Below are 13041 nucleotides of genomic sequence, written 5' to 3'. Positions count from 1 at the left end.
CAAGACCGGGAGGTTAAATAGACATGCAGGAAATGGACAAACAAGCCGGTAATAGAGTGCAGAAAGGAAGCCTGTAACAGAGGAAGCCTGTAACAGAGGAAGTCTGTGTATGCTGTGAGAGATACCCAGAGCCTCACAGAGAGATCTCTATATTGGGGGATTCCCACACTGGTGACTTATAAGACAAGGGGTAGGGGATTGTGTGTGTGTGTGTGTGTGTGTGTGTGTGTGTGTGTGTGTGTGTGTGTGTGTGTGTGTGTGTGTGTGTGTGTGTGTGTGTGTGTGTGTGTGTGTGTGTGTGTGTGTGTGTGTGTGTGTGTGTGTGCCTGCGTGTGTGCCTGCGTGTGTGCCTGCGTGTGTGTGTGTGTGTGTGTTTGTGTGTGTGTGTGTGTGTGTGTGTGTGTGCGCGTGCGTGAGTGTGTGTGCGTCCCTCTTTGTACAGAGGTAAAGGTACGTCCCACTGTGCAAACGCCACCTTTACATGGCACCTGTGAGAATAGTAAACATTTGCACTGTGAGCCTAGGGAACGCACAGGGGGGGATTTACTGCACTCCCCTTATCCCCTTTCATTACTTCCTGTGTGCGTTTTTCTTCCGAACACAAGAAAACATCACAATAAAAACACAAAAGGCATTTGTGTGCAGAGCCTGTGTTTGTGTCCTTTGGGGCGATTGCAGTGTGTTTTGCTGTAGTATGAGAAAGAGAGGCAAACTGCAGATCTGAGGTATTTCCATCCAAACACATCTAAATGACGGGGTGTTTGACAAACCTGACTATTTGTTTTGCTCACACACATTTCCCTTCGGTAAACAGGGCTACTGCATGGTCAGTGTTTGTTTACTTACTGTCAATTAAGATGGATGTGTCTGAGCGTACCGTGGTTTCACTTCACTCGGAGCCATCGTGGCTCTCACATCTGATTCTCTACATAGTGCACTACTTTTGACCACTGCTTTGGCAATGTTAACATATGTTTGGAGAGAGAGAGAGAGAAAGAGCGCTTTATTGTGATAGGACCGTGTCTGAGGGGTGGAGGAAGATAATGTGGCTGTGTTGATTCTGTCGAGCTTAACCCCAGCCCCGTCATACACTTTAACTGTGTAATTAGACCGCTGAGATGGTAATGGTAGTACAATTCCATTTGGCTATGTCGTTACGTTAGTGCATGTGTAAGGGTCTTTCGGTCAATTCATTTAATAATTATGAACAGGCCCTCATTACTGACGAGCCCTTATGCAGCTTTACTGCCACAGTCTCCCTTTAAAGACAATGAGAAGACAGACATTTCCGCATCCCAAATGGCACCCTATTTCCTACATACTGCACTACTTTTGTCCAGGGCCCATAGGCCCACTATATCGGGGTTAGATTGCCATTTGGGATGCAAGCTTAGAGGAAGAATTAAGCCATTTTGTTCAGTGCTTCTCACTGCTTCTTTTTCAACTGAGGGAGAAAATGGCCTGTAGCAAGACCATATTATAACTAGATCTAGAGAAGAAGAAGAAGAAGAGCCCAATAACAATAGAGACGAGGATCCAATTCCAAACAGATATTTTGTCCTTATCTATTCTGCTATGGTCAAAGCAAGTAGTGGCCGCCTGCCAGGCAGTGTGAAATAGCCTCCGTCATTCTGTTTACCAGTTTACCTACATTCTACATTCCAGGAGTGTGCATCCATCTCACTGAAACAGATACAATCACCAGGAGTGTTAATGAAAAAAGAGCTGGATGCGAAAAAAGCTCTCTCTCTCACTCTCTCTTTCTTTCTCTGCCTCTATCCCTCTCTCTCTCTCTCTCTCTCCTCTCTCTCTCTCTCTCTCTCTCTCTCTCTCTCTCTCTCTTTCTTTCTCTGCCTCTATCCCTCTCTCTCTCTCTCTCTCTCTCTCTCTCTCTCTCTCTGCCTCTATCCCTCTCTCTCTCTCTCTCTCTCTATTTCTCTCTCTCTATCCATTTTACTCTGTCTCTCTTTCTCCACATAATATTCTTCATGTCCATATGTTTTAATTGTCTCCAATAATGAGTTCCCAATACCTGTCAGTATCCAATAATGAGTTCCCTAGACCTGTCAGTATTCAATAATGAGTTCCCTAGACCTGTCAGTATTCAATAATGAGTTCCCTAGACCTGTCAGTATTCAATAATGAGTTCCCTAGACCTGTCAGTATTCAATAATGAGTTCCCTAGACCTGTCAGTATTCAATAATGAGTTCCCTAGACCTGTCAGTATTCAATAATGAGTTCCCTAGACCTGTCAGTATTCAATAATGAGTTCCCTAGACCTGTCAGTATGTATCTTTTGGAGGCGCTGGCATTTTTGCGGAGAGGCTTGTGAAATAATGACGTCCAGCTAACCAATAGGTGTCGAACTCACTAATCATTGTTTATTACTGTTTGACACTGCAGAGGCAACAGTCCAACTGCAGCTAGCCTCCCCATGCAGGTAACATGCAGATACAGTACACACACACACATACACACTTCAACACGTGCAGGCATGCCAACTCATTCACACGCAAGCACGCATGCACACACTCATACAGACTCACACACACTCCCTGCCCTGGCACTGATGAGCCTTGCCCAACCAACCAGCACCATGCTGGACTTCAACACTAGATACTAAGCCAGATCCACTTCAATCCACATGCCTTAAACAGCAGCATCCCCTACAGATGAAAACAGAAGTGGAAGAGACTAAACTGCTCTATTGCCCTCGTATCACAACATCATGCCACCTTTCTCCCCTACCCATAATGTTTTGGGGTGAAAGGCTGCCAAATTATCCCAGTAGAACAGCTGTGCGTGAGGCCAAGTGATCCTGAGCTAACAACTTCCTAATTGGCTCTGCAGCCCATTCCCCACTATTGAGAAGGTTCTCTGTTGGGAAAAGGAAGCGGGAAAAAAAACCTGACTCCCTCATAAATAACTTCCTTACACATTTTTTCATTCACTTATTGGGCTCTCTTTCTGGAGCGAGGCTGAGAGAAGTGAGGAGGGAGCATGAAAAAGGAAAACTGAAAATGTGCACGTGTAGCCAGAGATAGCAATGGTTTGAGAAAATGGAGGGAAAATCAGGTAGACCGGGCGGTTGCTAAGTGCCTACATTTGGACACCATCACACTTCGGCTAGAATTTCATTTCACCGTACATGTCCTATATTAATGATTTACTCCATAGTAGAAGCCAATGACCAAGTATGTAGGCTAACTCTACAAATTCAAAGATAGACTGAAGTGAAGCATCCTGGGTAATATGCGGATATAGTTTTCCCTATTGACCAATGGAGTTGTTTGATTGTTTCAAGTTGCTAAGATGAAAGGCCTTGTCATCGAGACTGGACAAAGCATGGCAAATCTATCCTCCTGTCTCCTCAGAAAATAAAATAATTGTTAACTAGAATAGGAGGCAAGCCAGTCAAATGGCTGCTGTTCATTTAAGCAATAAGGCACGAGGGGGTGTGGTATATGGCCAATATACTACGGCTAAGGGCTGTTCTTAAGTGCGACGCAACGTGGGGTGCTTGGATACAGCCCTTAGCCGTAGTATATTGGCCATATACCACAAACCCCAGAGGTGCCTTATTGCTATTATAAACTGGTTACCAACGTAATTAAAGCAGTAAAAATAAATGTTTCTTCATACCTGTGGTCTACAGTCTGATATACCATGGCAGTCAGCCAATCAGCATTCAGGGCTCGAACCACCCAGTTTAAAATTTCACTTCACACACTGACGCCCCTGCTCTGTGCTCTCCCAAGTCTGAGCACCTGTGTTTCCTTTGAGCTGGGTAAACACCCCCAGGTGCATACAGTACTAGCGCACAGGTCTGTGCCAGTTTCTATCCACCTACTGCTCTCTCGCTCTCTCATTCTCCATCATTTTTTGTTCTCTCTCTCTCTCTCTCTCTATCGCGGTCTATAGCCCTATCTTTCATTCACTCTCAATTAAATAAAATATAATTACATTTCTTCACAGGTCCGTGCCAGTTCTCACTACCTTTCTCTCACACACACACCCTCTCTTTCAATTCAATTTCAATGTAAGGGCTTTATTGGCATGGGGAACATATGTTTACATTGCCGAAGCAAATGAAATAGATAATAAACAAAAGTGAAATAAACAATAAAAAATGAACAGTAAACATTACACTCACAAAAGTTTCAAAAGAGTAAAGACATTTCAAATGTCAGTGGTGTAATGAAGTGCAAATATAGTTTGTATTTACAATGGTGTTTGTTCTTCACTGGTTGTCCTTTTCTTGTGGCAACAGGTGCTGCTGCTGTGATTGCACACCGTGGTGTTTCACCCAATAGATATGGGAGTTTATCAAAATTTGATTTGTTTTCGAATTCTTTGTGGGTCTGTGGAACCTGAGAGAAACGTGTCTCTAATATGGTCATAGATTTGGCAGGAGTTTAGGAAGTGCAGCTCAGATTACACCTCATTTTGTGGGCAGGCTGCACATAGCTTGTCTTCTCTTGAGAGCCAGGTCTGCCTACGGCGGCCTTTCTCAATAGCAAGGCAGGATTCACTAAGTCTGTACATAGTCAAAGCTTTTCTTAAGTTTGGGCCAGTCACAGTGGTCAGGTATTCTGCCACTGTGTACTCACTATTTAGGGCCAAATAGCATTCTAGTCAGCTCTGTTTTTTTGTAAATTCTTTCCAATGTGTCAAGTAATTATCTTTTTGTTTTCTCATGATTTGGTTGTGTCTAATTGTGTTGCTGTCCTGGAGCTATGTGAGGTCTGTTTGTGTTTGTGAACAGAGTCCAAGGACCAACTTGCTTAGGGGTCTCTTCTCCAGGTTAATGTATCTGTAGCTGATGACTTTGTTATGGAAGTTTTGGTTAATCGCTTCCTTTTAGGTAATCTTTAATAGTTGATTCTAAGATTTGTATTTGATCATGTATATGTTTTTGCTGTTTGTTCTATGTTATAGAGCCAAAAAGATTGGAGACGTAGTTAATCCATACATCTCCGTTTTTGTATAGATAACTCTTCCTGTTGTTGTTTGTTTAGAGTTTTCCAATTTCCGAAGAAGTTGTTAGATTCTATGGATTCTTCAATTACATTGAGTTGATTTCGACGTGCTTTTCCTTCGTTTTCCATAGTGTATTTCTGTATTGTTTTAGGAATTCACCATAGTGAAGGCGTAGGCTCAGGTTTTCTGGGTCTCTATGTTTTTGGTTTGATAGGTTTCTCAATTTCTTTCTTAGGTTTTTGCATTTTTCACCAAACCATTTCTCTCTTTTTTTCCCCCCATCCATGTCCCTCTCTCTCACACTCAGTCCCTTTCTCGCTCTCCCTCAACCCCTCCATCTCCCTCTCTCTCACGCTCTGTCCCTTTCTCGCTCTCCCTCTACCCCTCCATCTCCCTCCCTCTCACGCTCAGTCCCTTTCTCGCTCTCCCTCTACCCCTCCATCTCCCTCCCTCTCATGCTCAATCCCTTTCTCGCTCTACCCCTCCATCTCCCTCCCTCTCACACTCATTCCCTCTCACCCCCCCCCCCCCTTTCTCTATGACACTTCTTCACATAAACTCCCCATCTCCACCACTCTAGAACCATGGAACCAGGAACCACTAACTGACTAGCAGTAGTGAAGAACGAACATGACCCCTTCTACTTCCTCTGCCATGGATTCTGATGTGTCGTTAAACTGTGGAAGTCGGCAAAGAAACATCAACATTAATTCCTCCGCTAAATGATCCTGCTGAATAATGTATGAGAGAGGTTACAACGATATGTAGAGCCCCCCCCCCACACCTTCCACCTTTGTCAGCCTAATTGCTCTTGCTATCCGCCATTCAAGCGCCTCAGAAGTCTACTGCCGATGAATAATGCCAGACAGACATGGCTAGGCCTACTATCAGGCAATAATGTTACCGGAGCCTTGTATCAAAGGCTGCCCTGGCTGGGAGGGATCCCTCTACATTAGCACAGGGACTTCAAAGGAAAGTACTGAGGTATTCACACAGATCTGAGGGCCCTTGTCTGAAAGTGGGCATAATGCTCTGCTTGGTGTAAACACACAGATACACACTTAGAAATATAATTAATTCTACATTTCAATTTTACACTTTGGTCATTTAATAGACACTCTTATCCAGAGGGACTTACAGTCAGTGCATTCAACTAAGGTAGATAAACAACCACATATGACAGTCAAAGCCAGTAAAAGGTTTCTGGGAGAATGGCGTTGTGGTTGAAGTGTTCTGGTGGTTGTCAGACAACTTTGAACATGATCACTGCCAGTTGAATTCTTATTCTATGGACACACACACACACACACACACACACACACACACACACACACACACACACACCCCCCACACACACACACACACACACACACACACACACACACACACACACAAAGGTCTCTCAGGCTTAAGTAGGAGTGGGCATAATGTACAGCTTAAAGGTGCTCTGGGTGGCAGTGTAAACCGTAACACACAGTTACCGAGTAACTGATGGGAATTCTTATTCTAACAATAAGGGATGAATGATGAGTAACACACACAGCTTTCCACACACCTTTTCTCCTACCTTGGTCGGGCAGCTGGCAGACGTTGGGGGGCACGGTCATATTGAGCACATCGTTGACAGCCGTGTCTATGTAGTGGCCTCTCTGGACGTCGTGCTCACTGTCCGTCTGGTCGCTCTCCTCGTGCCCGCTGTCCTTCAGACTATTGCCCTCCAGGTCCTTGAATGTCGATGTGCTACAGAGGGAAGGAGGGAGGGAGAGGAGGAGAGAATGTTGATTTCCTGTCACATCAACTTCAATCAGAAGCTCTCTCCTTTCTCCTTCAGCACCTCTCCCCCTCCATCTCTCTCTTTGTAGATCTATTTTTTTGCTCTTTCTTTCTTTGCTTTATTACATTTTTCTCAATCTTTACCCCTTTTCACTCTTTCCTCCTTGACTGCTAAATTAACGTGTCTCTCTGCATCCTTTGCTCTCACACAGCTCTCAAGGCACTGGAAACGTTGACACAAGGAGAGAGATGGTAGGCATCTTCAGGAGGACTCCTCTTAACTCTGGCCTCAGCTGTATAAAGGGCACAACTTCACAGCCTTCCACATTTTATTAGTGTAGGGAACAGAACCTTGCTACTCCTGCAGTAGTCAGAGGGTGGGGATTGTGATGTTGGTGGTGGAGGCACAGATAAACTCTGTTGGGGCTTTTTGGGATTAAGAGGCCATTTTTTTACTGGGCTGATAGCGGAGCAGAGAGTCTGCAGGCTGTTTCTAAAAGGGACAGCTTGGGTGCCGATGCACTGACTTCAAGGGCATCGCTAGTGTGAACCGTTGTGACTTTAAAGACCCACTCTGGGTATTGACGGAGGTTTTTATCATTTAAATTGATGAGATTATTACATACCCATTGATTCATTAAGAATATCACTTGTAAATGAGAGAAGAGAAGAAAAGAGAAGGAAAGAGAATGAAAGAGAATGAAAGAGAAGGCCCATCCCTCAGCTTTATAGCAAACCAAGTGTCATAGCTGCCGTTGTGTTGTTTTTCAAAAAAAGGAGTGGGCCTTTAAAATGGGATGCAATCAATCACTCTCTACTGTTCAATCAAAGGGGTATAGAAAATGCTATGCGCACATACAGTATGTGCACAGATTGCATCTGTCTTGTTTGGGGCTTACAGCCAATAGAGGCAGGGGAGAAAGGCCATCAGCAGCTGTATAGTACATGCATGAATTCCATTCATTTGATTGCCAGCCCATTGGAACAAATTGTGCTAGGCAAACAAGACTGGTATTGAGGGAGGGGGTGAATGTATACTTGTACATGTAGCAGAGTGAGAGAGAAAAGAGAAGAGAAGGAAAGAGAAGGAAATAAAAGAGAAGTAAATAGAAGAGAAGAAAAGAGAAGGAAACGAAAGAGAAGAGAAGGAAAGAGAAGAGAAGGAAAGAGAAGAGAAGTAAATAGAAGAGAAGTAAATAGAGGAGAAGGAAAGATAAGTAAATAGAAGAGAAGGAAAGAGAAGAGAAGGAAAGAGAAGATAAGTAAATAGAGGAGAAGGAAAGATAAGTAAATAGAAGAGAAGGAAAGAGAAGAGAAGGAAAGAGAAAAGTAAATAGAAGAGAAGTAAATAGAGGAGAAGGAAAGATAAGTAAATAGAAGAGAAGTAAATAGAGGAGAAGGAAAGGGAAGAGAAGGCAATAGAATGAAAGAGAAGGAAAGAGAAGAGAAGATAATTAAATAAAAGAGAAGGAAAGAGAAGATAATGAAATAGAAGAGAAGGGAAGAGAAGAGAGAAGAAAAGACAAGAGAAGAGAAAAGAGAAAATAAATAGTAGCAGCAGCAGTTCCCTTCTTTCCTGTGAGAAGCCTGCCTGGGAAAAGGAGAGAGAGAGGGAGTGCAGTGGTGGTAATGATGGCTCTACATCTCTCTGATGTTATCAGTGTTATGGCATCTGTCCCAGACCACAGGCCCACATGCTCCTAGGGGGGATAACTTTGTAGTGTGCTGCAGAGGCGCCTCTCAGGCGCTTTGTTTACATAAACACAGGGAATCTCAAATGGGGATGGGCTCAAACAAAGGGAAGTTGGAATGTTCCATAGCTGTAGGTAATGGAACATTACTAACTCCCCTAACATCCTGCTTCAGGTGGACTCAGGAATGCACTATTACTAATACCTCACAAAGACAACACTCAGCTCAATGTTCTCAAAATGGCAGACAAATTAACTTCATTATTGGTACTTTCGTAACAGCATTGAGCTGATGTATTTTTATACACTGAGATCTAACTGTGCTGCAAACCTCTTGCAGTATTGAAATCACTTTCCTGGCAAAAATGTTATTTGATTTCTTTAATCTTATTTATCGTGATGTGTAAGTTGTTTTAAGATCCGCGATTTAGCAGTAGTTTTTCAGAATTGCTTAATGTGCAAGATGGATAATTGTTTTTTAATGGGAATGGGTAGAATTATTCATGATGTGAAGATAGAGAGTCATAAAGGTGACCTAACAGAACAGGGAGGGAACATTTTAGAGTTTAATTCCAAATTATATTCTTGATTCTGTCAATTTGTATCGAATACACAGAACAAACACTGATTTTAACAACATGCGCACTCATGCATTTGCAGCCAATACCATCAGACAATTATGGATCACAATGATTGATAGCGAAAATCATAAAATTGTCTAATCGAGAAGTACCTTTTGATAAGGTGTGCTCGGCTGTTTACGTAGCTGGAGTCGATATAGTTCTCCGTCTATAACAGAAGATTGGGGGAGGAGGGGGAAGAGGAGAAAGAGGGGGAAGAGGGGGGGAGGGAGAAAAAACACAGAAGAGATGCATTTAATTACGTAGGGAACCAAATAATGTTACACCGGTAATTGCCTTTCAATATACATTTTATTTTACACAAAGGGCTGGTGAGCGAGCCTCTGCTTTCAAAGGCAGAAACCATTCTCTTTCAAAGCACACCCAGGGAGACAGGGAGAGAGAAAGGCAGACTAGGAGCTGAGAGAGCTGAGGAAAGTGCTGCAGTGAGCAGGGCCTCTCCTCCCTCCCACCCTGCTTCCATCCTCTCCCTCCCTCCGTCAGACCACAGTCTTCAAAATGGGATCATTAGGGAGGACAGTGCATCACGCAGAGAGATAGAGCGAGAGAGAGGAGGAAGAGAAGTTTCCCTTTTTTCTCCTCTCTAGATCTCTCTCTTTCTCCTCAACCACTTTTGAGCAGATTGGAATCTATAAATATTAAATAAATAAAAGTGTGGAAAGAAGAAATTAAGAGCGTACCAGGGGGAATCTTAACTTTCGGCAATAGCAGATAAAAATCCAGCACGGAAGAATCTGCATATGATGGATCTCTGACCCACATAGTTCCAAGGCATCATGCGTTTAACTTTTTAACTTCACACATATTTATAGAAAGAGGTTGAGGGAGAGGGGAGCTCTGACAGCGGAGAGAGAGGACGTTGAGGCATCCCCTTGTGTCTGGTGAGAATCTACTCAGTAAAAGGAATCCAGCATTCAACATAAAAAATAAAATCCCCCAACATTTATAGAAGACTGTTGTAGTGAGTTAGAGAGGAGAGTACTGACAGGGGAGAAAGGGGACATTGAACAGGTAGTCTTTTGTGCTTGGCCAACATCCACTCACATCCAGATAACATGTCAAGGGGGTATCAAAGGCACTCTCAAAGGACATCGCCAGGGGGCCCATAAAAAACTCCATGACCTGACCCTTTCAACAGACTTTGATAATATGCAATTGTTTTCCTGTGGGAAGAGGGAGAAATTCCTCTCATGGACTCATTACATCCCAGATAAAGGGATAGAGAGACCGAGTCAATGGCTCCCATCCGGTGAGGAAGTGTTACTTCTCAAACATCCTGAAAAAAAGAGTCACCCCTAGATGAACGAGGTTAATGCAGGCGGTGGAGCGAACTCACTGATTATCAATTGAGGGACATTTCTTGCCGGCTCGGCCCTGCTGTTCACGGGAGCAGGGAGCCGTGTGCAACGGTGAGGCAGTGAGGCAGCAACGCAGGGTGACCAAACAGATTTGGATTAAAAATGGCACTTGAGTTTTGTTTTCACCTTGTTAGACGGTGAAACCTAATCCCCACCCTCTCCAGTTGAACCTGTGTAGGTTGAGGCAGAAACCACAATGCAGAAGAGAGAGAGAGGCTTTTGATGGTCTTTATTGAGACATCCTGACTTAAAAACACCCCATAAAACCTGACTTAAAAACACCCCATAAAACATGCCCCCACCCTTCAGTAGAAAGCAAGGGAGGGGGGGGGGTAATGTTGCCTGTGGGAAATAGCACCCTGTGACCCAAAATGTTTTATTTATTTTTTATTTAACTAGGCAAATTCTTATTTACAATGACGGCCTAGGAACAGTGGGTTAACTGCCGTGTTCAGGGGCAGAACAACAGATGTCATCTCGGGGATTCGATCTAGCAACCTTTCGGTTACTGGCCCAACACTCTAACCACTAGGCCACCTGCCGCCCTAAAATAGCACCCTGTGCTGTGACCCCAGTTGTAGTCTGTGAAACAATGGAACAGCTTGTTAATGCTAGGTAAATGCAAGTGTCTGTGTTTGTTTTACTCTTTAGTAACCCTGGAATTATCTCCCTGAGCTTCAAATACAAATACAATACAAGCATTATCAGAAATATCATAAAGGTATCAGCGCTAGCATTGTTCTTAGAGGAACTCCCATGCTTTAACAAAGTACTGTATTTTAGTTCACAGAAGTGTAAAGTAAGTAAGTAGCCTTGTCTTGTGTGAGCCAGAACAGCTCATAGGCCAGGAGCCTATCTCCTGTTTCTGCTGCATGAGTCAGCTTGATGTACAAGTAAACCCCCTGAACAGGACACTAGTCTATCACAAGGCCTTACCCCCAATCTATCTCCTTGATGCTGAATGCCAAACAGAGACACATCAGGTCCCATTTTTATTGTGTTTGGTATGACTCATTCAGGGATTGAACTCGCAACCTTACAATCTCAGGGCAGAAGCCGCTAATTGCAGACCGCAAATTAGGGGGATTTTCTGATATAGGCATTTCTTGATATCACGTTACATCCATTGATGCTCACCATTTGTCCGTGGACTTTTCTTTCGCGTAGGGCACAGTTGTAGACAACTGTAGCATTGTAGCTAAGCCTAACCCTTTGCCTAACCTTAACCTCATTCTCCTAACATGCCACGCTAATTTGTAATCCTAACCTGCTATGTAACCAGATCATCTGTGTCTCATAACACCTGAACCAGCCGATGGCAGGTATCAATGAGTGTTTCCTGATATCAGGCAACACCCTCATAAAGTAACACCCCAAATTGTGGTCTGCAATTACACCAGTTGGTGTAATTAAGTTGGTTGCATCTTAATTGGGGAGAACAGGCTCATAGTAATGACTGGAGTGTAAACGCGGGCTACAATTTAGGGTGTTTCTTTATGTGGGTGTTGGGTTCCAGGTAAAACCCTTTCCACAGAGGGTTCTACATGGAACCCAAAAGGGTTGTACCTGGAAACAAAAAGGGTTCCACCTGGAACCAAATAGGGTTATCCTACAGGGACAGCTGAAGAACACTTTTGGAACCATTTTTTCTAAGAATGTACAACAGGTCTATTTAATTAATTAGTTAGTTCATTAGTTAGTTCATTATTTAATTAGAAAAGAAGTGGAAGGCACTCAACCAATGTTGAGTAAAAGTGCAACCATAACATTTGATAGGGCACAATGCTCACTCACCAAAATGTTTTTATTTATTTAAACAACTATTAAAAGCTTAGGTCATTTTAAAATGATCTGAAAACTAAGCATCTCAATAAATAACACAAAGATATGTCAAATCAGGTACTGACAAATTCCAGCCTGACGTTATGCTTTGAAATAATTTCCCAGGTGTTTTTTGTCACACTCCCTTCTAACGAGTCCTTGTGTATCAGAGATGGAAACAGAAGGCACGTACGTGTTTCTGGGAGTCGTAGCTTTCAGGAATGGGGTCATAATATTTAGCTTAAACCATTCAATTTCTAGAGCCACTTTCATAAGAAGACAAAATTATCAACATGCCACATAGGCGCAAGAAACCTTGAGGAACCACACTATAGACAACCAAAATAGTGCTCCTCATTTTGGAACTGAAATTTGGATTTTGGCAGGGATTTTTTTGCAGACTTTAATTCATTTTCATAATTCAACCACCAGTCTAAATTAGTAAACGGGTCGGTTCTGGCCCGCAGGCCGCCAGTTGAATAGCCCTGGTGTACTACAATGGTTAATTGTACACCAATGTAAGTCACAGTTGTTATTGTGGGTTAAATGTCTTGTTTATTCCACCGCCTCTGTCTAGTAGACTAGGCCTGCCATAATACCTTCAATCACAGGCCAAATAAGGCCATTGTTTGTCGTCTCACCTCCACGCTGGCTAATTACCTCTGCAGCGAGATAATATTGTAATTAGCGAAGACGGCAGGGCAGGCGGCCTCCTGATTGAGATTTGAGAGATGACGATGCATCTGGACGCACTGAAGGTTAGCGGTTAGCTGCGG

The 13041-nt window shown here is 43.3% G+C and overlaps 1 protein-coding gene across 5 annotated transcripts in view; it reads right to left on the bottom strand.

Annotated features, from left to right (window-relative positions):
• LOC139366404 (protocadherin 19) overlaps positions 1-13041 on the bottom strand; it is an 83272-nt gene that overhangs the window by 24789 nt on the left and 45442 nt on the right. For 2 of the 5 annotated variants that reach the window (XM_071103852.1, XM_071103854.1), the window contains exons 3-4: positions 9179-9234; positions 6537-6721 (exon numbers count right to left, since the gene is read on the bottom strand). In XM_071103852.1, the coding sequence (XP_070959953.1) occupies positions 6537-6721; positions 9179-9234 (241 nt within the window). The remainder of the gene's footprint in view (positions 1-6536; positions 6722-9178; positions 9235-13041) is intronic. The other 3 variants (XM_071103853.1, XM_071103855.1, XM_071103856.1) reach the window with 2 other exon arrangements.

Source organism: Oncorhynchus clarkii, chromosome 14 (assembly GCF_045791955.1).
Source record: "Oncorhynchus clarkii lewisi isolate Uvic-CL-2024 chromosome 14, UVic_Ocla_1.0, whole genome shotgun sequence".
NCBI lineage: Eukaryota > Metazoa > Chordata > Actinopteri > Salmoniformes > Salmonidae > Oncorhynchus > Oncorhynchus clarkii.
This window is presented reverse-complemented; position numbering and strand designations above follow the sequence as displayed.